At 30.4% G+C, this 26962-nt stretch overlaps 12 protein-coding genes across 12 annotated transcripts; 7 read left to right on the plus strand and 5 right to left on the minus strand.

Moving 5' to 3' along the window:
• Window positions 1–179: 179 nt before the first annotated feature.
• OCT59_018560 (Ubiquitin-conjugating enzyme E2 36) lies at window positions 180–1486 on the plus strand. The gene is made up of 5 exons (XM_066148856.1): window positions 180–276; window positions 331–445; window positions 537–668; window positions 752–892; window positions 969–1486. Exons 1-5 carry the CDS (start codon window positions 241–243, stop codon window positions 1019–1021), a joined length of 477 nt encoding a protein of 158 aa, XP_066004744.1. The 5' UTR covers window positions 180–240; the 3' UTR covers window positions 1022–1486.
• Window positions 1473–3315, minus strand: OCT59_018561 (uncharacterized protein; the record flags this gene model as incomplete). The annotated part of the gene is made up of 6 exons (XM_066148857.1): window positions 3132–3315; window positions 2892–3064; window positions 2582–2818; window positions 2021–2489; window positions 1797–1957; window positions 1473–1703 (listed from the first exon to the last, which is right to left on the minus strand). Exons 1-6 carry the CDS (start codon window positions 3286–3288, stop codon window positions 1473–1475), a joined length of 1428 nt encoding a protein of 475 aa, XP_066004745.1. The 5' UTR covers window positions 3289–3315.
• Window positions 3316–3384: 69 nt separating this feature from the next.
• Window positions 3385–5309, plus strand: OCT59_018562 (uncharacterized protein). The gene is made up of 6 exons (XM_025319964.2): window positions 3385–3573; window positions 3684–3790; window positions 3881–4002; window positions 4082–4874; window positions 4948–5028; window positions 5105–5309. The coding sequence occupies exons 1-6, from the start codon at window positions 3435–3437 to the stop codon at window positions 5186–5188; spliced, it is 1326 nt and encodes a 441-aa protein (XP_025172525.1). The 5' UTR covers window positions 3385–3434; the 3' UTR covers window positions 5189–5309.
• A 321-nt stretch (window positions 5310–5630) lies between these two features.
• Window positions 5631–7700, minus strand: OCT59_018563 (uncharacterized protein). The gene is made up of 6 exons (XM_025319965.2): window positions 7284–7700; window positions 7046–7203; window positions 6581–6965; window positions 6278–6505; window positions 6141–6202; window positions 5631–6062 (listed from the first exon to the last, which is right to left on the minus strand). Exons 1-6 carry the CDS (start codon window positions 7636–7638, stop codon window positions 5814–5816), a joined length of 1437 nt encoding a protein of 478 aa, XP_025172526.1. The 5' UTR covers window positions 7639–7700; the 3' UTR covers window positions 5631–5813.
• Window positions 7701–7982: 282 nt separating this feature from the next.
• On the plus strand, window positions 7983–10874 carry OCT59_018564 (histone deacetylase (class I) Clr6; the record flags this gene model as incomplete). The annotated part of the gene is made up of 13 exons (XM_025319966.2): window positions 7983–8040; window positions 8121–8150; window positions 8242–8324; window positions 8452–8569; window positions 8646–8720; window positions 8788–8926; window positions 9011–9152; window positions 9221–9313; window positions 9390–9639; window positions 9766–9874; window positions 9952–10010; window positions 10076–10141; window positions 10225–10874. 13 exons carry the CDS (start codon window positions 7983–7985, stop codon window positions 10872–10874), a joined length of 1872 nt encoding a protein of 623 aa, XP_025172527.1.
• An 87-nt stretch (window positions 10875–10961) lies between these two features.
• On the minus strand, window positions 10962–12455 carry OCT59_018565 (uncharacterized protein; the record flags this gene model as incomplete). Its single annotated transcript, XM_025311367.2, has 7 exons — window positions 10962–11114; window positions 11195–11296; window positions 11381–11634; window positions 11706–11889; window positions 11998–12148; window positions 12237–12332; window positions 12415–12455. The coding sequence occupies 7 exons, from the start codon at window positions 12453–12455 to the stop codon at window positions 11091–11093; spliced, it is 852 nt and encodes a 283-aa protein (XP_025172528.1). The 3' UTR covers window positions 10962–11090.
• A 222-nt stretch (window positions 12456–12677) lies between these two features.
• Window positions 12678–13990, plus strand: OCT59_018566 (uncharacterized protein). Its single transcript, XM_025319967.2, has 4 exons — window positions 12678–13207; window positions 13276–13575; window positions 13646–13735; window positions 13827–13990. The coding sequence occupies exons 1-4, from the start codon at window positions 13052–13054 to the stop codon at window positions 13896–13898; spliced, it is 618 nt and encodes a 205-aa protein (XP_025172529.1). The 5' UTR covers window positions 12678–13051; the 3' UTR covers window positions 13899–13990.
• A 3-nt stretch (window positions 13991–13993) lies between these two features.
• Window positions 13994–15535, minus strand: OCT59_018567 (uncharacterized protein). Its single transcript, XM_025311368.2, has 5 exons — window positions 15235–15535; window positions 14961–15142; window positions 14578–14706; window positions 14418–14491; window positions 13994–14337 (listed from the first exon to the last, which is right to left on the minus strand). Exons 1-5 carry the CDS (start codon window positions 15523–15525, stop codon window positions 14198–14200), a joined length of 816 nt encoding a protein of 271 aa, XP_025172530.2. The 5' UTR covers window positions 15526–15535; the 3' UTR covers window positions 13994–14197.
• Window positions 15536–16014: 479 nt separating this feature from the next.
• On the plus strand, window positions 16015–17742 carry OCT59_018568 (septum-promoting GTP-binding protein 1). Its single transcript, XM_066148858.1, has 5 exons — window positions 16015–16446; window positions 16530–16636; window positions 16717–16788; window positions 16909–17045; window positions 17119–17742. Exons 1-5 carry the CDS (start codon window positions 16400–16402, stop codon window positions 17383–17385), a joined length of 630 nt encoding a protein of 209 aa, XP_066004746.1. The 5' UTR covers window positions 16015–16399; the 3' UTR covers window positions 17386–17742.
• On the minus strand, window positions 17609–18676 carry OCT59_018569 (mitochondrial 54S ribosomal protein bL28m). Its single transcript, XM_025319969.2, has one exon. The coding sequence runs from the start codon at window positions 18634–18636 to the stop codon at window positions 18079–18081; it is 558 nt and encodes a 185-aa protein (XP_025172532.2). The 5' UTR covers window positions 18637–18676; the 3' UTR covers window positions 17609–18078.
• A 672-nt stretch (window positions 18677–19348) lies between these two features.
• OCT59_018570 (uncharacterized protein) lies at window positions 19349–21637 on the plus strand. Its single transcript, XM_066148860.1, has 3 exons — window positions 19349–19861; window positions 19968–21315; window positions 21398–21637. The coding sequence occupies exons 1-3, from the start codon at window positions 19641–19643 to the stop codon at window positions 21404–21406; spliced, it is 1578 nt and encodes a 525-aa protein (XP_066004747.1). The 5' UTR covers window positions 19349–19640; the 3' UTR covers window positions 21407–21637.
• Window positions 21638–21865: 228 nt separating this feature from the next.
• Window positions 21866–25986, plus strand: OCT59_018571 (uncharacterized protein; the record flags this gene model as incomplete). The annotated part of the gene is made up of 4 exons (XM_025309473.2): window positions 21866–23024; window positions 23105–23201; window positions 23283–24833; window positions 24925–25986. The coding sequence occupies 4 exons, from the start codon at window positions 21866–21868 to the stop codon at window positions 25832–25834; spliced, it is 3717 nt and encodes a 1238-aa protein (XP_025172534.2). The 3' UTR covers window positions 25835–25986.
• Window positions 25987–26962: the final 976 nt, after the last annotated feature.

A 26962-nucleotide genomic window follows, 5' to 3' on the forward strand; every position in this document is an offset into this window, starting at 1 on the left:
TTAGAACTACCAAACGTATTTTAGTTAGACATTAGAAAAAAAAATAATGAATTAAAGCGCAACATTAATTTATTATTGTGGCCTATTTATTTATGTTTGTCTTTATAATTCACGTGTACTGTCTACTATACTAAATTAGGCTAGAAAAAACAATGATGTTAGTTTTGCCGTTTTATTCCGGCACTTCGGATTTCAGACAAACTCTATCTGATTCAATCTATACAACTTTCGCTTTTTAAAATGGCCACGCCGCCGCTTCCAAAAAGAATTATTAAGGTAAATTACTTTTTTCTAATAGTTTTATTCCTTATCTGATAACCGTTCTTTTAGGAAACTGAAAGATTGATCGCGGATGCAGTACCTGGCATTAATGCCAAACCTCATGAAGAAAACCTTCGTTACTTTGACGTTGACATCACAGGACCAGAACAGTCTCCCTTTGAAGGTTTGCTTTTTTGATTATATTCCTAATTTTATTTTATCAAGATGTACCCACGTAAATAATGATGTTAATATGATTCTTTGTTGTTTTCTAGGTGGCGTTTTTAAACTTGAGTTGTTTCTTCCTGAAGAATATCCAATGTCACCACCAAAAGTTCGTTTTTTAACCAAAATATATCATCCGAACATCGACAAGTTAGGTAGAATTTGTTTAGACATTTTAAAAGGTTTGTAAAATTTGATTTATGCTATTTATGCTTTATTTTGATCAATGGTCCAATTTCATGTAAATTTTGAATGTTTGTTTTAGATAAATGGTCGCCGGCGTTACAAATTCGTACGGTACTTCTCTCCATACAAGCACTTCTTTCTGCCCCAAACCCAGACGACCCCTTAGCAAATGATGTAGCACAACATTGGAAAGATAACGAACAGGAAGCTATTGCAAAAGGTAAGATAGATCGATTTTTAAATAAACAAACAAACAATATTTATTTATTTATTCTTTTTAATTATATGTACATAAGCTCGCGAATGGACCCAAACATACGCTGAGAGGTTAGCTCCTCCTCAGGAATAAGATCTTTTGTCAAGGATTGTATCAAAAGAGTATCACCTTCATTTCATTTGTCACACTTACACCATCATGAATTCTATAACACCATAAATATTTGTCATTGGATATAATGAAAGATTTGTTAATTGTTAGACGTAATTTTCTTTTGTTTTTTATAAAAAAAATTATTTTGTATGTTATGTAGTATAAATCACTATTTTGAGTTATCATATGAGAAATTTTTCTCATATGATTCCTCATAATCATTATAATAGAGTAGCAAATTTTGATATCTTTAATTACTCATAGCGTGTATTTGTTATATGATTCCGCATCATTTACATGTAGGAAAATGTCTAAGATTGGAATTTGATATTTTCATTAGAAATCCTTTCGACTCTAGATTTTAATATAATGAAACTTCTTAAATTGTCCAACGCCATTTTAATGGATGCTGCGCCAATAATATACTGATTTAAACTTCACCAATCTTTTGTCCATATTTGATCTTTTGTCCTGGTTTCATATAAAACTTAAAATTAAATGGTGCTTCAAACACCAAAACTATAGTAGAACCTAAACAAAATCCACCCATTTCATCACCAGTTCTCAATGGCTGTCCGCCAAGTAATTTGCTAGCCTTCTTATAAGAAACCTCCGTATACGTTCCAACCGGCAAATCTTCTCTTCGATTAGTCCGGAGAGCCTGAGATAACAATCATAAGCTGTGGAAAAAACGCATCCCTTTGTTTCCCTTTATTAATGATCTAAACAATTCCACTCAATTCATTTTAAATACCTTATCAAAATTAATTCGGATAGAACCTACGTTTGTCGCCCCAACTGGAATCATTGAAAAAAATCCATATCTCCATCTTCCAAGTAACGCAACGCGTTCATTTAAAGCCAATAAATCTGGCAACATTTTTAACATATATGGCGATACAGAGAACAATTCTCCTAAAAACAAAAATTCTTGCTTTTTAGTTCTTAATAATGAATATTATTAAAATACACATATACCTGCAAAATGTCGTCTCTTTTCGACAACCCAGTTTGTTGGAGAATGAAACCTATGATAATCTCCAGGAGAAAGGTATATTACGCAAAAATAAAGTGCGTTTCCTTCCTTAACTTCATGTAAGTTTACACTTTTTGCCACAGCTATTTCTTTTTTATAATTATTTTCTTCAGATTGAACTGAAGCATCTTCACCAACACTACTGACTTGTTTTGTAGCATCAACTGGATCATCACCAAGCAAAGCATCTAGGGAATACGTGATGCCATTAACATTTGCAAATTCCTTTTCATCGGCAATGTGAGTCGATGTAACTACTTCGACGATTTGTTTCCCCGGTTCAATCACATCATATTTTCCCTCCTTGCGACCTAAGAATGCATCTAGTGAATAAGTTATTCCTTTCACTTGTTCTACTTTTCCATTGTTAACTAATCCAAAACTTAATACTTTGCCATCTGCCGGTGATACCTTTAAACAATCATTAATGATAAAAATCTGTTAATAAAAATATAAAAGAATAAAATTGAATAACAGAACTAAAAATCATATCCAGATCCCACAAGTGTTGCATTTTCTATGGGCCTCATACCCGGCTTTAATGACCTATAGAAAAAAGAACCTAAATTTGGATAACTTTTTAAATCAGTATTTTCAATTTCCTCCAAATTACATTTAAAAAACCAGCTATAAGACTTATAAAAAGGCTCTCTAAGCCACACAGGCAAATTATATTCGTTATTAATCCGACCCCATAACCTAGATAATGCTCGAAGAGGAAGCGCGTCAATCACATGCACCTACACAGAATAAACATTAGTGACCATCATGCTAACTAAAAATGGCTCAAGCAAATTATATTAGTTATATTACCTGCCAAGGACCTACTATAATGGGTCGAATTTCAGTTGATGTATCCTGTTCTTTTCGCTTTTCACGGCCATAAACGCGAAGTGTATGTTGAAATGCAATGAAAGCTATTCCTATTCCAATCGGAATAGGATACCAGGTTACTTTAGTTTTCTCCCAAGCCTCATTTAATCGTTCTAAAAGACAAAACCTTATTAAGCAACTCCGTATTTGAACATGCAATAAAAAAGTCCAAAAATTTACCCATAAAAGAACGTTCGTTCATTTGTGCCTTTTGTTGAAATCTTGAAGAAACATTTGTACGTTTAGTAAAAACAAAAGAAAGTATATTATACTGAAAATTAGCTCGAGCCTTAGTTTGTAGACGAAATGTAGTCCTTATAGTTCCAAGTAAAATCATTATTTAGAAGGATGATGAAAAAATGCCCATCTAATCTCAGATATGATCTGACCAATGATTATATATTTGCACGTGATTTTTTATCAAAATATCCCGGCTTTTTAAAGGAATTTTTTTTTCTACTCACCAGAAAACCTTCTCACACCATGCTTCGTTCATGCCGGCTATCTGGCAAATTTACTAACCCAATTAGCAGTCTCCTAGGACGTAACTATGCTAGTGTTGCTCCTTCACCTGTAGTTGTCACAAAGTCTAAAGCTGGAGTTACGGTCGTTTCAATTGAAGGTGAACTTATAGTTTACATATGAAAAGCCTTTTTTTGTAAAATTTTGAAAAAGTTGGTGGGTGTTAAAATTTATTCATTATCTATTTGAATTATGAACATAAATATAAAGATAATGCTCCCGCTTCTTCTGTTGCCGTTGTAGTAAAGGCTGGTTCCCGGGTAGAATCTATTGATAATGTTGGTGTGGCTCATTTCTTGAAGAATTTTGCTTTTAGGGTGAGGAATTGATTTACATTTATATTATTCTACAAATCTTTTCTATTTTGCAATCATAATATTTATGAGCTAACAATACTCTGTCCACAGAGCACTGAAAGCAAAACTGCATTTCGGATAACACGTGAAGCGGAACATCTCGGAGGAATCTTATCTGCGAATTTGACAAGAGAAAGTTTGATTTTTTCTGGTGAATTTTTGCACACAGATCTGTATGTAATTTTTTATAAGTAAATAATTTCTTTTTCAAGGAATAATTAATTAATGAAATTTTGTTTAACATTGATACAGTCCACATTTCTTGGAAGTGTTATCTGACGTTGTTTTTAAAACGAAATACGAACCGTACGAATTCAAGGATGTAAAAAAGAGTGTTAATTTTGAAAGAGAAGCAGCTGAGGCTATTCCTGAAGTTATAACTTTAGACGCGGCTCATGCAGTCGCATTCCGGCATGGTTTAGGCAATTCTTTATTTGCAAATGCTACAACAAAGGTCACAAGTAGTGAACAAGTTAAAGCGTTTTCTAATAAGGTCTATACTGCGCCAAACATCACCATTGTTGGTACATCTGTTAACCATAAAGAGTTGGTGTCACTGACAGATAAATTATTTGAGAAAGTCAGTCATACTGTCCCTTCTACACCGATTACTTCTAAATATTTTGGTGGTGAATCTAGAATTGCCGCACCAGGTAGCAGTCATTTTGTCATTGGGTTTGAAGGAGCTGCTGCAGGAACTCCCGAATACGCTATTCTTCAAGTTTTACGTGCTTATTTAGATGGAGAAACGCACACCAGATGGGGTGATGGTGTAACTCCATTAGCCCAGCTGTCAAATAAACTTAAAGATGTTCAGATTAGTTCGTTTAATACAGGATATTCTGATGCTGGCCTTTTTGGTGTACATATTTCTGGAACACCAACATCTATATACGCAACTGCTAGAGCTGTTTCTGAACTTTTGAAGCATAAAATATATCATATTTCAAAAGAAGATTTCCAAAGTGCAATAGCTAAGGCCAAATATTACACTGCTGCTGCCTATGAAACACGCGCTTCTAAAACTGAACTTATTGGTGGCCAGGTAAAAATCGTATAATGATTACCTCATACTTGTATCTTTTATTTACTAATGTTTTAAAAACTTCTATTTTAAGATTTTACACTCCGGCAAAGTTATCCCTATTTCAGATGCAGTAGATGAATTTAATCATATCACAATTGAAGACGTTAAAAATGTATGGAGACATTATCTAATGAAGTATTTTTCACAAAATACATATTTACTGAATTTTTTTTTTCTTATAAAATTAGATGGCAGAAAAACTTCTGAAAAGCACGCCCACGACTGTTGCATTAGGTGATATCAACACCTTGCCTCATGCAGATGTTCTTTAAAATTTTTTTTCATGCTAGAACCACCAAAACTTGTATTAAGAAAATATTGATTTATGTATTTAATAAAAAAGAAAATGACTATTTAAATATTTGGATTATATACCATTTCCTTTCTTATATCAATTAATAGGATTAATTACATGTTTTTTAAAATTTTTTTAAAAAAAGCCCTCGATAACTAGTATCTAAACAAAATATTCTTTGATACAGGTATTATCACATAAGGGCAATAATAAATATTTGACAACGTTAAATATATTATCCTACCTGCTGCTTAAAGTTAGCTTGAAGGTCTCACACAGTCTACATTTTATATAAATTTTAATCATACATGTACTTTACGTCTTTACGTCCCAAATTCCTCTTTTTTTCTTACCACATCACATGAAAATATGAGTAATATATAAAACGTGGTATGTATTAAAACCATGTGTAGTGATGTGTGAAAGCTGGCTTTATTTTGCAGACTAATTTTTGGAAAGGTTTATTTTTTAAAGAATGCGAAAAATATTCACTTTCCAAATTTAAAATCATATTTATTTACTTACTTATTATAAATTAGGCAATAGATTTGATATTTTAAAAATACTAGAACTACTGGTGATGATTACCATCAGTGAGTTCCTCACTGCAAAACACAATTATTTTTTTTATCAGCAAATTCAACAAATTGTAAATTTTGTGCCACATGATAATCATGTTCAATTGCTAATTCTTCATCAACTATGCCTGGATGCACCCGTTGTAATTCATAAAAAAGTAAATAGCCATGTCGACTAAATTCATTAAATAACATAGTTGTGCCTTGTAAGGAATTAAATTTTGTCACTCGTTCGTTTGAGTCAAGATCATCTAATCTAAACCACCCTTCCTCCTAGAATTAGATTAGAAAAAATCAATAAAATGTATTGTATTATATGAAATGAATGAAAGATATAAAGGTACTACATACATCATCTAAAGTAAACCCTTTATAATGTCCTGAAGATAGTTTATTACCATAATGACAAACAACTTAAATAAAAAGAAAGATGAAAAAAATTAATTATTATTAATGATATTAAGTCGCAAATAAAAAAGATTCCTCACCTGATCTTAATTTTAAGCGATAATGAACATCGATGCCACAATGGCATGGAGGTTCGTCTGCAGCATCTGAATTAACAAACCCGTTAAAATTGACAAAAGGAGGTATATATACATTTTTATTTATTCTAAATGGTTGTAGATTGTCATTATAGCCATAACGTTTAAGCACAAGCGGAAGTATTAAATTTGTTGTGGGAAAATGGGATTCAACCGCCTTTATCTTTTCACCTATATGAAGTGTATTATGTGTAAAAATAAAGGTTTTAATGGCAAATCAAATATACATATTCCTATCGGAGTTACCTTGCTCATTACTAGCAGAATAGAATGGCAAAAGCTTTAAAACTTGCCAAGCAGAAACTTCTGTCTGTCTAAAGTCATCATCAACCCGATTTATTCCAGAAACTACACTGTCATGAAAATAATTTACTAATGCCTCTTCCAAAGAAACGGGTGTTTCATCCATCGGATCACCAGGTATAGAAACTTGGATCAATCGTTCAGTAATAACACGCTCGTCATTTGCATCTGCGCTAGCACCGTGAAATAAATGCATCCCAAGAGGTAGATAGGGAAGTTCATAAAGACAAGATAAAAACAAAAAGAATTCGCTGGCATCCTCTTGTGTTGGATTTCCATAATTGTCTTCACCAATCCACCCGCAGGATATTAAACATTCACGCAATTGCTATTAATGTCAGCAAATCAATTGTGAAAATAATAATTACCGAAACAATAAGAGATAATAATCTCAACATGTTGGCTAACCTTAATCATATAAGAATTTATAAATTTGCCTGATCGAAGCCTATTTACAAATAATCTTAAATGTGTTTGTAAAACTCGTGCATTCACTCCTTCCGCCTGTACAAAAAGAAGACCATCGAAAGATTGAGTTCGTGCAAACATTGTAAATAAAACACTATCTACAATATAAAAATATTACATTTAAATTTTTTCTCAATTCGATACGTAAATAATTTATTAATATTCTTCTGAGTATTACCTATATAGCAACTAGTCATGCGGTCGTTTTCGCAACCCAGCATTACTATGTCCTTTTGTATATCTACTATTATCCCTTCTTCAGCTTCCCCCAGATCACTAAAATGTTCTGCCACTTCTCTTACATTCCATGCGTTTAGTTCTAAAAGTTTTTCTATTTGAGAAGTATCCAAAGGATGACCCAGCTCCTCTAGATACGTACTTAACTGGTCTATTTTACTTTCTTGTTCAATGTCATTAGTGGGTAAAGGCGAACTTCTACGTGAGGTAGGAAATAAAAAATTTATACTATCTTTTATTCTATGAACAGGAGAACGTGAAACCTTTATAGACGATTTACTCGTGCCAGAATCCATATTACAGCTGATTGCTGAATACAAATTCTAATTTTCCAAAATAACTTTATAGTCAACGTTCTCATCAAAAACGGTAAAAAATAATAAATCATTTTACAATAAAATTGTTAATTGTGTAACCCGCTCAAACATACTAACTTAATATGTTGTAACTTTAACATCCCGTGATTGCGCGGTTGCGCCTACTGCGCCTATCGGACTAGTTCAAAAAAATTCCGCACGTTAAATTCTGCGCCACAAGATGAAAGATTTTCATTGTCCGACACTGTCCGTTTACGCAGATATTATTTTCCAACTTTTCACCTTTCTCAAAGAAACAACCGCAGATCATATTTTGATAAACGATGGCAACACTCGCCGGTCACTCGAAATCTAAAAAACGCGTTTCCTACTTTTATGATGGTAAAGCACAGCTCGCGATTTTAATCAAAGGATTCTTTTAAAACTTATTAAAAATTTTGTATGCTTTTTTTTTTCTTTAGAGGACGTTGGAAACTTTACGTATGGTCAAGGTACAAATACAATATTTTCTTTAACATTATGCATTCGCGTGTTTACACGTTCATTTAAATACCAATAAAGGGAACTCTTCCGTTTTAATAGGTCATCCGATGAAACCACACCGAATGCGGATGGTTCATGATTTAGTTGTGAACTATAACTTATTTAAAAAAATGGAAGTTCTGGTATCCTTTTATGCTTTTTCATTACGAATTAAATTACGAAGTATTGAATTCAGAGACTCAACACAATTTAAAACGATATATTTGTCTTTAATTCACATACACGGATGCAAATTTATTTTGTTTGTAGAGTCCGAAACGCGCTACCCCGAGACAAATGACGCGATTTCATACTGATGAATACATTGATTTTTTGTGTAGAGTCACACCTCAAAACGTCGAAGAATTATCTATGCAACAAACTAGATGTATACTATTTTCAAAAAACAATTGTAATCTTAGTTTTCTTTGAATATATTCTAATTTATTTCTGAACTAATTCAGTCAACGTTGGTGAAGATTGTCCAATTTTTGAAGGGCTTTTCGAGTTTTGCACAATTTCAGCTGGTGGTTCAATTGGTAAATAGTAAAACATAGACAACTTGAAGAAAGTAAAAATTTATTTATATTAATTATTTTTGTATAGATGCCGCTAATAAATTAACCGGCGGAGAATCGGATATCGCGATTAATTGGTCCGGAGGTCTTCATCATGCAAAGAGGTTCGAAGCATCCGGTTTTTGTTACGTTAATGACATTGTGTTAGCCATTTTAGAGCTATTGAGGCAAGTGATTATTAGATCAGTCATAAAACTTTATAGTGACTAGATGTAAGCTAAACACGCGTTTTACTTTTCTATATACACTAGATATCATCAACGCGTTCTTTATATTGATATTGATATACATCATGGAGACGGTGTAGAAGAAGCATTCTATACAACAGACCGTGTATTAACTTGTTCATTTCATAAATTTGGGCAATTTTTTCCGGGAACTGGGGATGTATCGGTAAGTTGGTTTATTAATACGTTTATCTTTAAAAATCATCTAAAAATACAACAATTTTTGCACTTTAGGATGTTGGTATTGGCACTGGAAAACATTATGCAGTTAATTTCCCACTGAAGGATGGTATGGACGATTGGAATTATCAGAATGTTTTTCGACCGGTATGTAATATTTGATGTATTCATTTCTTCCTTTTTGAGTTTTATTTGTTTATTGTGCATTTTTAAAATAAGTTAGGTCGTAGAACATATTATGGGGTGGTACCGTCCAGGAGCTGTAGTTTTGCAATGTGGTGCAGATTCACTTGCGGGTGATCGATTGGGCTGCTTTAATTTGTCGATGAAGGGACACGCTGCATGTGTTGAATTTGTCAAAGGTTTTAATCTCCCAATGTTAGTTGTAGGTGGAGGTGGATATACTATACGCAATGTGGCTCGTGCATGGACATATGAGACTGGTCTTCTATTAGGAGAACATTTAAGTGAAGGTGACTAATTTAATTCAAAATCAATAACATAATTTATTATATTTTAATTTACGTTGAAAATATACACATATACTATATTTTTATTCTTATTGTTATTTATTTTATTTTATTATTTTTTTTTTGAAGATCTTCCTTATAACAATTTTCTGGAGTATTATGGACCTGAATATAAATTGGATGTTCCAGCTAACAATATGGAAAATATGAATACACCAGCGTATTTAGCTGATATGAAGTGAGTTATATTCAATTATTATTATTTTACGAAATTATGTATGTAATAATTAATATTCGATTGTTATAAATATTTAGGGCAAAGGTATTTGAAAACTTAAGGAACATTCCCTTTGCACCAAGTGTTCAAATGCAACGTAAGTATTCAAAAATTATCTAATGAAAAAAAATCAATTAATATATTTACTATAAATTCAATCAGAGGTTCCTTATGATTATGAATCAGAAGAGGAAGAAGATAACGAAAATCCGGATATAAGAATGTCACGTTAGTTACAACTTCATAATTTCGTTTATGTGTATGTATAAATAATTGTTGATGTTTCATATCTTCAAACTATTGTGATTTAGAACGACAACGTAATACACTCGTTGTACCAGAAAATGAACTTTCAGATTCCGAAGATGAAGGAAATAGACGGAATGAAAGGAACTATAATAGTAACGGAAGAGAATCTTCATCGCGTAAATCGCGTGCTAGTCATAAAAATTCATCGAATGAACATGAAGGACGTAGTACATCATCTCGCACGCATAAATCAAGTAGCGGAGTTCGAGAAAAAGATGGACGTAAAATGTTAAAAACACGTTTGATCGACGATGTATTGAATACTTCGATTAGGAGAACTAGTCCTTCAGTAGATCGTCCTTCAATAATGGTTACATCATCTCCAAGTACTAATACAAGCACATCTAAACATACTATTCCTTCGGGACCTGAAGTGGCAACAAAACAAGAACCTGAAATACTAGATTCAACCGTTTCTTTAACTCAACCTCAAGTCGAAGATACAACAAAAACGAACGACAACACCAATAATGTTGATAATAATGAAAACGATGATGATGAAAATAATAATAACGATATTAAAGACAATAAAGAAGAGATTAAAGACGAAAATAACGACAAGAGTAACGAACCAGTTGCAATGGAAATAGATACTAATGAATCACTTCCGGAAATTAAGCGAGAACCTGAAGATGTTGTAATGCAGCAGTAATTATTAAAAAAGAAATCGAATTTTAAGTGTTTTCCGTATTATTTATATCTCCTCGTCAATTATCATTTCACTACACTAACATATTTATACTGATTGAGTATATATGGCATTTATTTTTAAATAATTACATACGCATTGTTCGCGAGCCACTTAAGTGGCGCGTAGACTTGTATTAAAAGTTTGTTTATACACTGCTACTAGCATAATTTAACACACCTATTGACCTCTTTTAGCAATAGCCTATAAAAAAAATTATTATTGTTAGTTGATAATTTGTAAAAGTATATTTGTTAGAAAAAAAAATCATTTTTGCTCCTTACCTTTCTTACATTAACTATATCACCTTTCTTACCAACAACTTTTTTCAATATATTTAAATTTAATTCTTTTTCCTTCTTAACATCTCCAATACTTGGTTCAAACTTCAAAAAAATCGCAGAAATAAATAAATGAAATAATAAAAATTAAAATAAAGTTATTATTATTAAATCATTAGAATTTCATACCTTTCTTTTTACACCTTTCAATTTTAATTCTCCTTTCAAAGTCTTATCAAACTTTCCGATACTAGCAGTAGCTGATTTAGATATGGCAATTTGACGCTGCAATTCACCTTTCCGTAATGATCGGGCATCTGCACCCTTTGTTTGATTTAATGCAGCTTCAGACTCTTCAATATTCCTTCTATGACGTGCTTCATTCTTTGCAATACGTTCTTTTTTAGCCTCACGTCTTTTACTAAACTGATCTTCAAATGGATCTGCAAAATAAAAAAAATATAATGAATAAAATCTATTGATATAAAAAAAAAAGTTGATAAAAAAAAATTACCATCATTTTGTGGAACGGGAATCAACCAATCGTTTGCACCGTCACCATTAGTGCCTTTGTAACCCCATCGGGGAACCCATTCACCAGTAGCTTCATCATATATCATTTTATTCTTATTACGGTGTTGTATGCCCTTAGCCTTTGCAAATTTCTCCCATCTTGTTGGGGGTTTAAGTTTTGGTAACTTTTTTATTAAAAAAAGAAAAAGTATAAAGTTGCGAGAGACTAAAATGTGGGATAGATTTAAAAGAAATAAATTTTCTGGAAAGTAAAGCACAAAATAAAAACTTACGGGTTTTTCTCGTGGAATAACAGTGATCTGTTCAGGTAATTCTGCTAGTTTACCCAAATCTGAAGTTGTAATTGGTAATTTAAATATTTGATTAATTAAGAGTTGAGTGCCATCTCTTGTATATTCTTTGAGATAGTTATCTGTGTCATTTCTTTATAAGAATTTAAATAAAGTAAGAGTTACTTTAGAGATATTTTAATTGAATCGACTTAATTAGAGCATTGTATTACTATTATTACTTTAAACGTGATTCATCTAATGCATTAGTATCAAAGGCGGCTAATAATGCGAGATCATATTGTAAAGGAATTGGTCTTTCTACCGTTATTGATTTACTTTATAAAAGAAGAAAAGGCTTTAATTTTTTTAATTATTTCTTATTTAAAAGAGTATATTATATTTAATAATAAAACATACTATTTCGATTTTTGTGTTTCGAGCTGGTCTGAAAAATCCATGATTTTAGATTATTAATATTTAGAGATGAAAATTTTTCTTTTTAAAAAAAATCATTTCCACGTGACTAGGTTTTTTTGATATGCATACACGTGAATCTGTAGTTCTGTACAACATGTACAACAGCAGAACTATTAGTCAATGTTTTTAGTTTTGATCAACCTTAAGAACTCCTCAAACTAGCACAACAACGAGCAAACTAAGTAAAAGAACATAACGTAACGTATAAACATAAATTTTTTGATTTTTTTTATCAATTATAAGTGAAATTTTATTTTTTATTTTGTGAACACAGAAACTAGTTTAAGGTTGACGGAAACTTTTGTATCCCAAGAATTATTTATAGTTAAGAAGTGTTCTTTGTTCAACAAGAGCACTATAAACTTTTTATTTATTTTAAAGCTAGTTAATAAAATAAATTGGGAAAAAAAAAATTATTTATTATTATGTTACGCGTCAAATAATTGAGAAACGAAAATTAACCTAAAAAAAGAATATAGTCATTAAACTCTTTTTTCTTTAATAAAGGAAATAATGAAAGAAAAAAAACGCGAAAGATACCAACTACAACTCTAATAATAGTACGAAACAATCTACAATGGAAATTTATAAATTAACAGCTACGCATAATGTTTTTAATAATAATTCTGGTCATAATATACAAATAAAGGAAGACTTTATGAAACGACAAGTTATTAATTCTTCGCCTAAAAAAATGCCAGATTATCAAAAGATGTCAGTTTACGAATTGAAGGTGAAGTTTTGATTTTTTTTTTTAAAAAAAATAAAGTAAAATAAATTAATTTTAATATTTATTTTTAGATTGCAGTGGCTAAATATGGAATTAAACCCTTAAGCAAAGCTGCTATGGTTCATCAATTAGTTGTTATTTGGAATTATCTACATCAGAATAATTACTTTGAAGATGAATCGTCATTAGAAAATGAATCAGAGAATGTTGTAAGAGATACTGAAAATAAAAATATTTTATCGACTAATTCTAAAGCTTCATCAGATAATATTGATCATGTTAAAGAACCTTCAGGATTATCAGATAATATTAAACGAAAAATCAAGGATCATATAATATCAAAATATTATGAAAAAATCATAAGATATGAGGTAAACGATTTAATATTAGATTTTCTTATTTCAATAATGATTATTAAAAATAACTTTTGATTATTAATAGCAATTGGAATTTGATGACATATATAAGGAAATTGTTGATCTAGGAATTCTTTGCACTGAAAAGCAATTACAATATTACTTGGACTTACTTGTAAATATATATATTTATATAAATTATATAAAATTATATATATGTGTATTATTATGGTTTAAAATTAATAGGAAATTAATTGATTTTATAGAATATACAAAATAAGTCACTGAAAAGAACTGATGAATGGAAAAAAGATCATAAGAAGTATCGTAAGACATGATACCCTAATGACATAAACCTTATGTAAAAATCTTGGAGTATAATTAGATAATCATTTTAAAAAAAGCATTATTAATAAAACATACTTGATTTAAAAAAGAAAATGGACAATATATATATATGTATATAACCGTTTTTATGTAATAAAAAACTTTTTTAAGGGTTAATGTTTTCTTGAGGAGAAAGAAATACAAAGGGGTATTCAAATATGCAAGAATGGTTATACAAGATGTAAATAAAAGATGTCAATCATTATGTACTCCTTAAAATTATTCTCCGAAAATTTTCATATATAGTTATTCATAAGACTATTCTATTCTTTTCTTTAGATAACTCTATTTTATTATTAAATACTTCAATTAAATCGAAGATTTCATCATTATCCTCTTCATCAAAATATCCAAGGTTTTGTAATCGATACAAAGATTCATGATTACTCTCTAATATAGACAAAATGTAAAAAGGATAAGAATTAGATCAGTAACAAGATTCAATGAATAAAATTACTATGTAAGATTACCAAGTGTATCTTGTGGTATTAATCCAGTTTCAAGTAATGTATTAATCAGGGTTATTATTGCTATAAATAACTTTCTAACGATTTAATATAATAATAAATTATTAGTTAAGAAATCTTAAAATAAAACATCCTTTAAGGAAAAATTTCTATAAATACAAACCTATCAATATCTTTAATTGTATTAATCCTTTCACAAATACTATTAAAAGATTCAACTATATTCAACGTCATTAATTCAAAATAATTTTCGGGTATTCCAATACAAGGTAATAATTTCAATATTTCTAAACTAATAAAAAATAAATCATCATTTAATGTATTTTTTAAAAAATAATTAAATCTAGGTATTAAATTATTATTAAATAAAAATTCTGATAAAATTAACTCTTGTTCAGAACTATAATGTGGTAAATTTTTTAATATATTTCCGATAAATCTTGTAAATTTCAACGATAAATATATATCAAGAAAAAAAAAATTTTTTAAAATGTTTATAAATTAATTTAAAATGAGGATCATAAAATTTAAAGAAAACTTTCTTACTTTGAAGCTTCAAATAATACTCGAACATCATCATTATTTTCATCTTTAAGAATGATTTTGATGACATTAAGCAAATCTTTGTCGCTAAATAAAATCATTGCTTTATCAGGGAAACAAGCTAAATTAGCTAATACACCCAGTGACAATTCTTGGGTTCTTTCACGCGACGTCAAGGTGATTATCTTTGCATTAATGAGATTTCACAAAGGTTTTAATATAACGTTTATCATTAAAATAAAAAAAATAAAAAAAATAAAAAGAAGTATTTTTTCACCTTTAACATTATACGATGAATTTGACATTCGTTCATAAATATATTTGCATATTCTTCTAAACCAGTTAAGTCCCATATAACACATAAGGTTTTTTCAACAGGTGTATCTTCAAGATACTTATCATTATCGATATCATTATCGTTATCATCATCTTCTTCATTAATTATCGCTTCATTTTCGTTTATTGCATCAATTCTATTTTCATTTATTGCTGTAAGAATATTTAATATTATTCCAGCTACAGAATAAACCTTTGGCTTTTCATCGTTATCTTCAATTTTCGAAGACATGGGAAAACGATTTAGCTAATTTTGTTGCTAATTGGTTTAAATTAGAGATTTACATCGTATGACTATATGAATGAGTTATTAACCTAATTTTGCAATCAGGTTTTCATGGTTTTGGTAAGTATTATAGCACAATTCCAGAAATCTGGTATAATCAACTTTTTGCACCAGTAAAGAAAGGAAATTTACGTTTTATGCAGGTTCATCTTATAAATAAAACAATATATCTGCCAATATGGAGAAATTACCCCTTAAAAACACGTCACTGTCGTCACGTCCAAATATATATTTTTATTTAGAAGAATTCAATTAATTACTTATTTGTTATTAGCCTCCAGTTCGAAACTGGTTGTCTAATTTTTCTTTACTCTTTAGCGTGACTTCTTTTTACCCCCCTTAAAAAAAAAAAAAAATATTTTTTCCGATAGAGATTCTTATATAATAATTAATTTTTTTTAAAAAAAAGTGAGTAAGAATATTTAGACAATTCTTAGACAAAATTTTTTTCGTGAATAAAATAAGAAATCAAAAAAAAATATAAATATCATGTATTTTCTATTTAACTTATAATACCATATTTTTAATTTGTTTTGGTATATTTCATTTATTTTATTTTATTTCATTTTATTTTTTGATGCTTCTTGGGCTGTTTTTGCCTTTTACGAATATATTACCTCTCTAATTTGGGAAGAAATAATATATTAACACAACACTCAAAGCACGGTTGTTTATTTAGTTTCATGTTCTAATACTCTTATTTAATATTTCCCACGTGTATAAATATACTATTTTTGGATATTTATTGATATTTATTGCACTTATATTCTGAACTTTTCAAACCTGTATCTTTTTTTTTTTTTTGCGAAAAAAAGTAATAATGTCGTCGAGTAGTGAAAGTGGTGGCGAAACAGTTAAAAGAAATAAGTACTAAAAATATTTCTATTTTCCTTCTCATTTTTTTCCTGACGTAAGTGAAAATTTAACTTATTTTAATTTTTATCTCCTAGTGTTGTCATTAAAGTTGGCATGGTAGGCGATTCGCAAATTGGTAAAACAAGCTTAATGGTCAAATATGTAGAAGGTTCATTTGATGAAGACTACATTCAAACATTAGGTAATTATAAAATTCTCAAAAAGAAAATTGGTGTATTATGATTTATATTTATTTATTCTTTCGTTATATTTGTTTTTCAGGTGTTAATTTTATGGAAAAAACTATTTCTATAAGAAACACGGAAATAACTTTCAGTATATGGGATCTTGGCGGTATGTCTTTCACTTATATATATTAAATATACGTGAGAAATCAATCGTGGGATTGTGATTCTTTTTCTTTATACACGAAAAATTTATTTATTTATTTATTTATTTATTAATTTTTAATAGGTCAGCGAGAATTTGTAAACATGTTGCCTTTAGTATGCAATGATGCTGTCGCTATTCTTTTTATGTTTGATTTATCGCGGAAATCCACTCTAAACAGTATTAAAGAATGGTACCGACAAGCGAGAGGTTTTAATAAAGTATGATTTCCCCCTTTTTTATTATAAGAAAAATTCTTTGAAAAAATTTGTTAATTTATAAAACGTTATGTAGACCGCGATCCCATTTTTAATTGGAACAAAATATGATCAATTTGCAAATTTTCCAAAGGAAGAACAAGAAGAAATTACAAAACAAGCACGTCGATTTTCTCGTGCAATGAAGGCTCCATTGATTTATTGCTCTACTTCACATTCAATTAATGTACAAAAAATTTTTAAGATTGTCCTTTCTAAAGCATTCGATCTTAAATGTACTATTCCAGAAATTAAAGAAGTTGGTGCTCCTATATTAGAATATGCTAGTCATAGTACTCCTTGAAATGAAATATTGAAGAGCACGTTAATAATATATTTTATTAATATTATATTATATAGCCTCTATTATTATTATAATTTGATGTTGATGAATCAAGTATATTACAAATTACATATTACAAAAAAAATTATTTTTTATAAAAAAAAAAATCATATAATCATATAATCATATAATCATGTTGAATAATGTAATTATAACTTTATAATGTTTCTTTTTTTGTTCTTTTATCAATCAATGGGACTTTATTTGGACATTTTTAGGTTGATATGTATTATTAGTGTAATTATATATATTGGATTAGAATTTTTACCCCCAAAATTTTTTTTCTTTGTAATTAAAGGTTTTTTTTTTCTTTCAGTGAAGATATTTACGTCAAAATTATTATTGTATTTAAGGGAGTAATTAAGGGGAAATTTATTATTAGTTCATCCTATCCTTTGTCAAAAAAAAATAAAGTATTACAGTATATTTAGTATATTTTAACTAATTAATATGAGTTACATACACCGGATGTAAATCTGGTCAAGATTAAAAATTTTTCCATAAAATTAATCCGATCGATTTTCCACACGTTTCAAATTAGAATGACTTTATCAAACGTAAGCTTTTTGATACAACAAAAAGTTGAGACTAAATCATATGAAGCTCATTAAACCAGATAAACAGTATAACCCATTATAGTAAAATGGATGTTGATTATTGCTCTACTTGGCTCACATCTATCTCTCTTTCACCCCCATTCATCGTAACACCAGGTTTAGCTAATCGTTCTCTATCAAGATCAGCTAATTTACTTTTAATTTTATATTTTAAATCATACATTTTTTTACCTAATTCATTGTCTTTCATGGACATAATATATCTATCCAATCCACCTTTCCGATCGATATATTTAAGAGCTGCAGGTGTACTTTTAATCGTTATTCGCTCGTTTAACGCTTCAGAATATAATTTAACTTTTTGTACATTTGGTTTCCATGTTCTTCTTGACTTATTACCAAATTCACTTATTTTATTACCAAATTGTATATGTTTGCCTCCATATAAACCTTTTAATGCTTGTTTATATGTCGCCTGGGTATTCCAAGGTACGGTTTCTTTCACTTTCTCGGTTTTTAGTTTCGGTGGTGAAGGAAGGGTTAGTTTGGGCTCTTTAATGGGGTAAAAGTACTTTGCTCGAGTACCACCTAATAAACCTCTTCTTAAATGTTGTGTTAACTGTTTTTTTGCGAAAAGACAAAGTGTTGAATGCATAAGTATATAAGTAAAAGATAAGAATGAGTGACTTTTTTTTCGAAAGAAAAAAAAATATCATCTGATAAATCACATAAATCACATGATTATCATGTGAATTTGCAGTTTTAACAACCAAATAATAAGCCAATTATTTTACACAATTAATCAATTTATAACAAAAGTCATCAAGGTTGTGCACTGTTCAATCAGGTATAAATCCGATTGGTAACTATAACTAAAAATTGGTATTCAATTAGGCTTCATCCAATTTTAAATCTTGTTTAAATCCTTTTTATAATAATTATTAAACATTTTTTGCCTTTTCAGGGTAACAAGAGATTTTTCTTATCAAAAAAAAAAGAAAAGGTCCATTATAACAAAAGACTATCAATAAATAAATATATCATCTGTTTCATAAAGAGATAACATATTAGATATATCTTTTAATATAATTATAATGGCACTTTTCTTTTTTTAAATTTGCTTTTTTTATATATCTATAACTTGAAGAGAGAAAAAAAGGAAAGATAAAGAGATAAAAAGAGATTAAAGATAAAAGAGATAAATGGAACAAAAGAAATAAAAAGCAAAAAAAAAAAGTATTTCGGAAAAACCCTTTATATACGAGTAACACGGTACACCCATGGAAAAATCTGCAAATCATCGATCTACATTCATAATTCTTATCATAACTTATCCATTATCCCCATCACTTATCTTTTTTTTTTTTAAGTCTAAAATTAATGTACTGTAATATTTTCTTGTCATTATTGCTTTTTAAATTTTAAACTCTGTTCGTTCGTAACTTGGTTTAATGACTTTTTTTCGTTCAATTTTTATTATTATTATTATTATTATGTAGTCGTTATATTGAAAGTTCTACGGTCTTAAATCTCTCGGATTAATCACCTGTAATACCGGTTATCGAATTGTGGTTTTCCTTCTCGTAGCGAAAATTATACAAATTTATTAGCTTTTGATCTCAATTATTTTATTAATGTTTATAGCATCTCTTTCTTTTCATGAATAACAATATAACCACCATGAATCACTTTTCTTTGGCTTATGATACATACTCGAAATATATAAATGAATTTTTTGAAAGTTCGAAACTTATACTGGACGACTATCTGGATAGTTTTTTAGAAAGTTCGGACCATATATATCTCATAATCATGAATAACTACTTTAATGGTTTTTTAAAATATTCAAATCATATACTTCGAGTAATTACGAATGACAGGTTATTAAAAATTTTTATTTTAATTCACTATAAAACACGACTTATTTTTTTGTTTTTTTTATTCTTATAAAACATATCTAATTAATATAAATAATTTATCAATTAGCGATTTGAATAAAATATCCGTCATCCTCATTACTCTCGTCACAGTTGTTCTTATGGCTTGTTTATCCTGGTATTATACCAACAGTAAAAATAATGTAAAAACATCAAATATAGACGGCAAAACCGAATTTATCTTCGTACTTGAGGAAGAATTCAATAATTCAACCACAAGTACAGAAAAAGATGACAATCTGACTGAAATTTCACGGGTACCTTTTCAAGAAAAAATTGGAGAACACGGACCTATAAACAAATCTTTAGAAACTTCATTCGCTTCACTTCAAGAAGAAAGTGATTTTACGATTAAATATTTACAAGAATCACGTCAAGAGCAAGATGTTGTTAAAATCAAAGAATCAGAAATATTATCTCAAGAAGATGCAAGTATGAGACTTAATGATTCCACAGAAATAAAAACCGAACCCGTGAATCAAGAGAAGTCTCATGAAGAAATATTTCACTCAGATTCTCATGAGCCTGATGCAAATTTGAGATCCAATGATTCAACGGAATTACTAACCGATCAAGAGAAGTCTCATGAAGAAGTACTTCAATCAAATTCTCATGAACCTGATGCAAGCGATGCAAGCGTGAGACCTAATCAAGAGAAGTTTCATGAGGAGGTTCTTCAATCAAATTCTTATGAACCTGGTGCGAGACCTGAAGATTATATGGAGTTAAAAACCGAAACTGTAAATCAAGAGAAGTTCAATGAAGTAGTACTTCAATCAAATATTCATGAGCCTGAAGCAAGTTTACAATCAGATTATGAAGAGATAAGTTACGAAGAGATAGAGGAGTCACTGTATCAAGAGAGTGATGAAAATCCTCTCGCGAATGCACCTAATACTATAATTCAGGAGAAATCTGAAGCAAGTGCGCAATATCAAAGTTATGAAGAGATAAGCAATGAAAGCGATGATAACCCACTTGCAAATGGTTCAGACAAAGTGACACTCCAAGAACCTGAAACGAGTCTTCAATATAAAATACAGCAAATATTGTCGCGTATCCCAAAAGCTGATTCTCCAATAACGCAAACAGGGTTGAATTATACATTTACGCCTAAAACAGAATCCGAGTCTGAAGTTTCTTCTCAATCAGATTTATCAGATATTGAGGAAACCAAGTATGAAGATGCTTATGTTCAAACGGATTTAAGAGGTTCACGTTCTATAATTCTAAATGATCAAATACCCGTAAAAGTGCCGTTACCGAATGAAACGGCATTGGATGTACTTGACGAATTCCGCTTATCTAACGTTGTGTATGCATTTAGCGGACAAGATTTGATAGAGTTTGAAGATTATGACGAAGAAGAAGAAATTCGTCGCTTCTTATTTAAAAAAGTAAGTGTTAAATTAAATATATATTATTTTAGTTTTTATTTATACATTCAATTATTAATTTGTTCACATTTTCCTTTGTTAGAATATTTAAATGGCATATATTTAATATTTTTGTATATTACTTTTTTTATTTATTTATTTTTTTTTTATAAAAAAAAAAGAAATAAGTGTCAAAAATTGACTGATTTTTAATTTATTGTACATACATGTAATAATTTTATACATACATAGTTGTATTTGTAATTAAAGTGCGCATGCTCCGCAGTTCCGGAGTATCCGCAGTTGTAATGCGCAGTGACAATAGGCGCAGTTTGCCAGTTAGACTATTACCATTTCAAAAAAACTTTTTAATCATTACAGGATGGGAATGATCTGCAACATTATTAATATTGTCTATAAATAATCCATGAATTTTTTTTTTTGCACAGCACTCTCGCTGGTTCGGTTTTCTTAAAAAATCCTTTTATTTTACAAATAAATAAACTAAAAAACAAGAGGAAGAGAACCCAATATCATCTTAAATAAATCAATCAACCATAATTTTGTAAATATGTCTTCCATTGAACAAACTAATGCTACGTCTCAAGTTTCTTCTATCACTACCATAAATGATGGTAATAATTCGACTACCGCATCTGAGAATCATACTGGATCAAGGGAAAGTTACAGTGGAAATCGTAGTCGTGGTCGTGGTCGTGGTCGCGGTCGTGGCGGTCGTGGTAGAGGTCGTGGTAGAGGTGGTTCTTATGATTATAGACCACATAATTCTTCTAATCAAGAAACTATACCTACAAATTCTTCACCACAAACAAATAATTCATCAAGTAGTGATACGCATTCGATACCTAATCGAAATGATTCAACACCAAGACGTAATAGAGGGGGAACACAGAGAATTTCACAAAGATCACAATCACAACCAATGAGTGATAATAATATTGATGATAATGTTGATAATAATACTTCGGAAAGAGGTGAAAGTGTTAGTGGGGGTGGTAGGGGGTATAATAGAAATCGTTTTCATCATAGGAATCAATATCGAAATAATAATTCTAATTTTCATAATAATACGAACAATAATAACAATAATAACGTTCAAAATAATCAAAACACTTCAACGATAGATAGTTCACAAAATGAAAATCGGGACCAAGAAAGAGAACATTATAGCGGTTATGGTTCATCATCATATCATCGTAATAATAGATCTGATCGATCAAAAGGAGTAGCACGTACAATTCCAGATGAAATTCAAAATCAAAGTAATTTAAATCATAATAATGCTGCTTCAACTAGAAATTCTCGATCATCTGATAGGAATAATAATGAATCTAAAATTGACGAAACTGATCCAAAAGGGAAAACTACAACAACATCATCATCAACATCAACAGATCAAAGAAATTCACATCCGCGACCAATGAAATCATCGATGGCAAAACTTTCACCTGAAGAAATCAAAGATGTACTTACGTCAATCACGCATGGTTTATCAACTTCAACATACGAATGTATGATTTGCTGTGAAAATATACGTCCTGGCAACAGAACTTGGTCTTGTGGAGTTTGTTGGGCTGTTTTTCATCTTAATTGTACTCAAAAATGGGCAAGAAAGTCATCCAATGGCTCTAGAACCACTGAAACATGGCGTTGTCCAGGTTGTCAGAATATTTCTGACGTTATTCCGGAAAAATACAAATGCTTTTGTGGTAAGTTATTATTTGATTGAAATGTAATATTACATACTTTTATCTTGATCAATAACAATATTTACTAAAATTTATTATAGGCAATGTAGAAAATCCACTTAATAATCGATATCTTACTCCTCATAGCTGTGGAAATGTCTGTGGAAAAAAACGTGATTGTCCTCATAATTGTACATTGTATGTTTATTTCTTTTTTAATCATCATTCATTTGGTTTTAATTATTCAGATATTAACGTTCCGTAATTTATATAAATTAGGTTATGTCATCCTGGGCCTTGTCCTCCATGTTCCGCTATGGCACCTATTCAGCATTGTTACTGTGGCCGTGAAACTTTTCAGCTTAGATGTATTGATGCTAATTATGGTATCGGCAAATCTTGTGGAGAAACATGTGGCCAATTACTAAGTTGTGGTAAACATTACTGTGAAAAAGAATGTCATGATGGGGCGTGTCCTAGATGTAATATAAATGAAATGCAGAAATGTTATTGTGGAAAAACAGAACGGAAAGCAGAATGCGGAGATGGAATACCTATTCGCTGTTGTGAAGAGTTTAATAACGAATCTAATGTTTGGACTGGTCTTTTTTCATGTAATAATTCTTGCGACAGATTGTTGGAATGTGGGCATCATTCTTGTAAGAAAGAATGTCATCCAGTTACTGGTGAGCCAGAGCCTTGCCCATTAGACCCTTCAAGAGTGAAAACATGTCCTTGTGGTGCTGAAAGCATAGTTACTTTACTTGGCCATGAAAGATTATCCTGTACTGAGGAAATACCACTTTGTGATAACATATGCAAGAAATTACTTCCTTGTGGTCATGAATGTCAAGAATCATGTCATCATGATGATTGTAAACCTTGTACTTTAAGCATACGCGTCAAATGTCGTTGTGGAAGCACGGAATATGAACGTATTTGTTCTGAAGTAGTTGGTAAGACTGGTGAACCACCTACTTGTGATAAAATTTGTACTGGAAATAGGAATTGTGGAAGACATCAGTGTAATACTCGATGTTGTCCTTCTGCGAATAAAACCAAACCATCTAAAAAACGGGTCACTCAACAGGACGATGATGATGAGAATCATCGTTGTACTTTAATCTGTGGAAAAAAATTACAATGTGGCCGTCATTATTGTCAATTATTATGCCATAGAAGTTACTGTATGCGTTGTTTGGAGGCATCATTTGAAGAATTAACTTGTCATTGTGGTCGTACAAAAATTTTTCCACCAATTCAATGTGGAGAAAAAGTTCCACCATGTACTTTTGATTGTATTAGGTCTCGAAATTGTGGTCATCCAGGTATAAAACATCCTTGTCATAATGATGATGAACCTTGTCCACCTTGTCCTTACTTGGTTGACAAAAAATGTACGTGTGGTAAATCTACCGTTAAAAACGTACCTTGTCATCAAACAAATGTAAGCTGCGGACAAGTATGTGATCTACCAGTTAGTTGCGGAGGTCATCGTTGTAAACGAACATGTCATTTAGGGGATTGTTTAGCAAATACTTCAAATCAATGTACTCAAATTTGTGGAAAACCACGTAAACCTTGCGATCATCCTTGTGCTGTTCAATGTCATGCTCCAGCAAAATGTCCCGAAGATACACCATGTCAAACCAAAATTACTATTAATTGCGCATGTGGTCATCTTTCACAAAATGTAACTTGTGGTGCCACAATGGAAAATGCTCTAAAAATGGGAGATCGACGATTACAATGTAATGATTTTTGTGCTTTGGCTGAAAGAAATCGTAAATTAGCAAATGCCTTAGAGATTACTGATCGTGTAGGTGATGGGTATGTAAAAGTTTATTAACCATATTTTAGTTTCTCAAGTTTAAATTGAATATGTATGAATATATTAATTAATTATTTATTTATTTATTAGACCTTTTGCTAAAGCCATTCCAGAATATGAAGAGGATCTATTTAAATATTTTGCTGTTCACAAAGATTGGGCTAAAAACATTGAAACAACTTTGGAAGAGTTTATTATGAAGTCACAAAAACCTACTTTGAACTTTCCACCGATGAAGCCACCCCATCGCAAGTTTGTCCATATATTATGTGCTCATTATCGATTATCATCAGAGAGTATTGATGTTGAACCTAAGAGAAGCATCGTTGTGAAAAAGAAGGCTGATACCATAATTCCACCTATTCTTCTTTCACAAGCGTATATTAATTATAATAAATCAAATAGCAGTAACTCAACCTCTTCCGCAACATCATCTACGGCACCTGAACAATTAGTGCGCAAACAAAAACAACCATTTAATGCGATTTATTTATCAGAAATACAACCTGGAATGACAATAGAAGAACTCCATAAGATTATAGAACCATTAATGGGAAGGAACAAATTTCAAATTAAACGGGTATCGGATAGTGATATGACTGTCTTACCTTTAGTTGGTTCTATGCATATGGATGAATTGGAAAGCTTATTAGCGAAGCTAAAACTTTTATTTAAAGACCTTATAGTTGTGAAAGGAATAGCATCATGGGTAGAATTATGTTGGGTAAATTCTAAATATGAAGTAGTTTGGCGTGAAAGAGGGAAAATTTTAAACAACTTTGATGGATATAAAAGGGTTGAATATGATTTTAGAATTCCTTCAGTAATAGCAAATAATAATCCTTTTGATATATTGGCCAATGTATCAAATAGTACATCATCTGCTCGAAACACTGTTATTGGAAGTAGTGATAATAATAATAAGGAACAACAACAAAAAGTAGAACCTGCAGCTAATTTTGACATTGTTGAAAATTGGGAATCGATTTATGATGAATAATTTTAATAATCATCACATCACATTAATTACTATTAATTAATTATTATTTAGTTATCTATAATTGTACAGTTAAAATTAGAACAATATTTTAATTTATTAATCTTTGCTAAAATAAAATTTGCTTTTATGTGCTTAATAATTTCTTTTATCAAAAAAAAAACTTCTTTCATTTTTTTTTCAATTTGATTTTATTACTGTAACTGTAATCACGATGTAACTCTATTTTTCAAGTTTATGCACTTTCCTTGGTTGGTAATCATTGGCTAGAAAACTGATAGCAGATTCCATGTCATCTTTCAGGTATCTTAGTTTTCACACTATTTCAAAAGATGGAAAAGAGAATAAATAGTTAACAAATGTTATTTATGTAGTACTGGTATGGGACATATTTGTCTCTTTTGGGTGCACTACATCATGTGGAGTGAGTTCCTCGAGAATCAGATGAGTCATCAAAACAAGAAAAAATATACTTGTGACAAAATCGAGATGATGGAGGACATTTAATTTAACCTTTTCGGCGGAAAAATAAGAAATTGTACTATTTATTATTTATGTTCGGGCCGGGCAACACAGAACAGGAGAATGTTGCCCTTATCAGAAAAGAAACCAAACTCTGCGATCATCCTGGGCAACCGCTGCTCCGAATCAGACACTACGTGGACAAAAGAAATAACGAAGACCTTGTCGTCACCTTGTGGTTTCAAGCTCAATCTGAAGGAGCAAATATTCAAATTTAAGGGTGACGCGATGACTCAACCAATCTCTTTATGATAGTTGAAATGATCGCAGATCGTTGCCGTGTTGTAACTTCTATTAATCGTAATCTTGAAAGTAGAGATGTTATATGGTGGGAATTGGTGGATGTTAAAAGAATTAGTTATGATCATATCGTCATTATTGGAAACGTTACTGTGGATGGACTGTTTTGATCGAAATGTTCGATTGGTATTCACTGTTATGAAAATATGAATGTGTATGATAAATTTTGCTCAACTCTTTATTCTTTTAATGACGAAACCTTTAAGCAATTTGGTGATAATATTTTAGCATATTGGTATTATTTTTTCACAATATACGAGAAATTAAATCCATAGCAACAAAAATTTGTATAAATTCATCTTCTGAACG

Source organism: Rhizophagus irregularis, chromosome 27 (genome assembly GCF_026210795.1).
Source record: "Rhizophagus irregularis chromosome 27, complete sequence".
NCBI classification, from domain to species: domain Eukaryota; kingdom Fungi; phylum Glomeromycota; class Glomeromycetes; order Glomerales; family Glomeraceae; genus Rhizophagus; species Rhizophagus irregularis.

Bases quoted from the DNA above. Each gene is read 5' to 3' on its own strand.
- OCT59_018560 (XM_066148856.1), top strand. From the start codon at position 241: ATGGCCACGCCGCCGCTTCCAAAAAGAATTATTAAG. The intron at 446-536 runs GTTTGCTTTTTT...GTTGTTTTCTAG, and splicing joins AGAACAGTCTCCCTTTGAAG to GTGGCGTTTTTAAACTTGAG. The intron at 893-968 runs GTAAGATAGATC...TATGTACATAAG, and splicing joins ACAGGAAGCTATTGCAAAAG to CTCGCGAATGGACCCAAACA.
- OCT59_018562 (XM_025319964.2), top strand. From the start codon at position 3,435: ATGCTTCGTTCATGCCGGCTATCTGGCAAATTTACTAACCCAATTAGC. The intron at 3,574-3,683 runs GTGAACTTATAG...ATAAATATAAAG, and splicing joins TACGGTCGTTTCAATTGAAG to ATAATGCTCCCGCTTCTTCT. The intron at 4,875-4,947 runs GTAAAAATCGTA...TTCTATTTTAAG, and splicing joins CTGAACTTATTGGTGGCCAG to ATTTTACACTCCGGCAAAGT.
- OCT59_018563 (XM_025319965.2), bottom strand. From the start codon at position 7,638: ATGGATTCTGGCACGAGTAAATCGTCTATAAAGGTTTCACGTTCTCCT. The intron at 6,966-7,045 runs GTTAGCCAACAT...TGACATTAATAG, and splicing joins TAAATTCTTATATGATTAAG to CAATTGCGTGAATGTTTAAT. The intron at 6,063-6,140 runs GTATGTAGTACC...ATCTAATTCTAG, and splicing joins AAGGGTTTACTTTAGATGAT to GAGGAAGGGTGGTTTAGATT.
- OCT59_018566 (XM_025319967.2), top strand. From the start codon at position 13,052: ATGGAAATTTATAAATTAACAGCTACGCATAATGTTTTTAATAATAAT. The intron at 13,576-13,645 runs GTAAACGATTTA...GATTATTAATAG, and splicing joins AAAAAATCATAAGATATGAG to CAATTGGAATTTGATGACAT. The intron at 13,736-13,826 runs GTAAATATATAT...TTGATTTTATAG, and splicing joins AATATTACTTGGACTTACTT to AATATACAAAATAAGTCACT.
- OCT59_018567 (XM_025311368.2), bottom strand. From the start codon at position 15,525: ATGTCTTCGAAAATTGAAGATAACGATGAAAAGCCAAAGGTTTATTCT. The intron at 15,143-15,234 runs GTGAAAAAATAC...ATTAATGCAAAG, and splicing joins TTCATCGTATAATGTTAAAG to ATAATCACCTTGACGTCGCG. The intron at 14,338-14,417 runs GTAATCTTACAT...TGTCTATATTAG, and splicing joins AATACCACAAGATACACTTG to AGAGTAATCATGAATCTTTG.
- OCT59_018568 (XM_066148858.1), top strand. From the start codon at position 16,400: ATGTCGTCGAGTAGTGAAAGTGGTGGCGAAACAGTTAAAAGAAATAA. The intron at 16,637-16,716 runs GTAATTATAAAA...TTTGTTTTTCAG, and splicing joins AGACTACATTCAAACATTAG to GTGTTAATTTTATGGAAAAA. The intron at 17,046-17,118 runs GTATGATTTCCC...AACGTTATGTAG, and splicing joins AAGCGAGAGGTTTTAATAAA to ACCGCGATCCCATTTTTAAT.
- OCT59_018569 (XM_025319969.2), bottom strand. From the start codon at position 18,636: ATGCATTCAACACTTTGTCTTTTCGCAAAAAAACAGTTAACACAACAT.
- OCT59_018570 (XM_066148860.1), top strand. From the start codon at position 19,641: ATGAATAACAATATAACCACCATGAATCACTTTTCTTTGGCTTATGAT. The intron at 19,862-19,967 runs GTTATTAAAAAT...TTTATCAATTAG, and splicing joins CGAGTAATTACGAATGACAG to CGATTTGAATAAAATATCCG.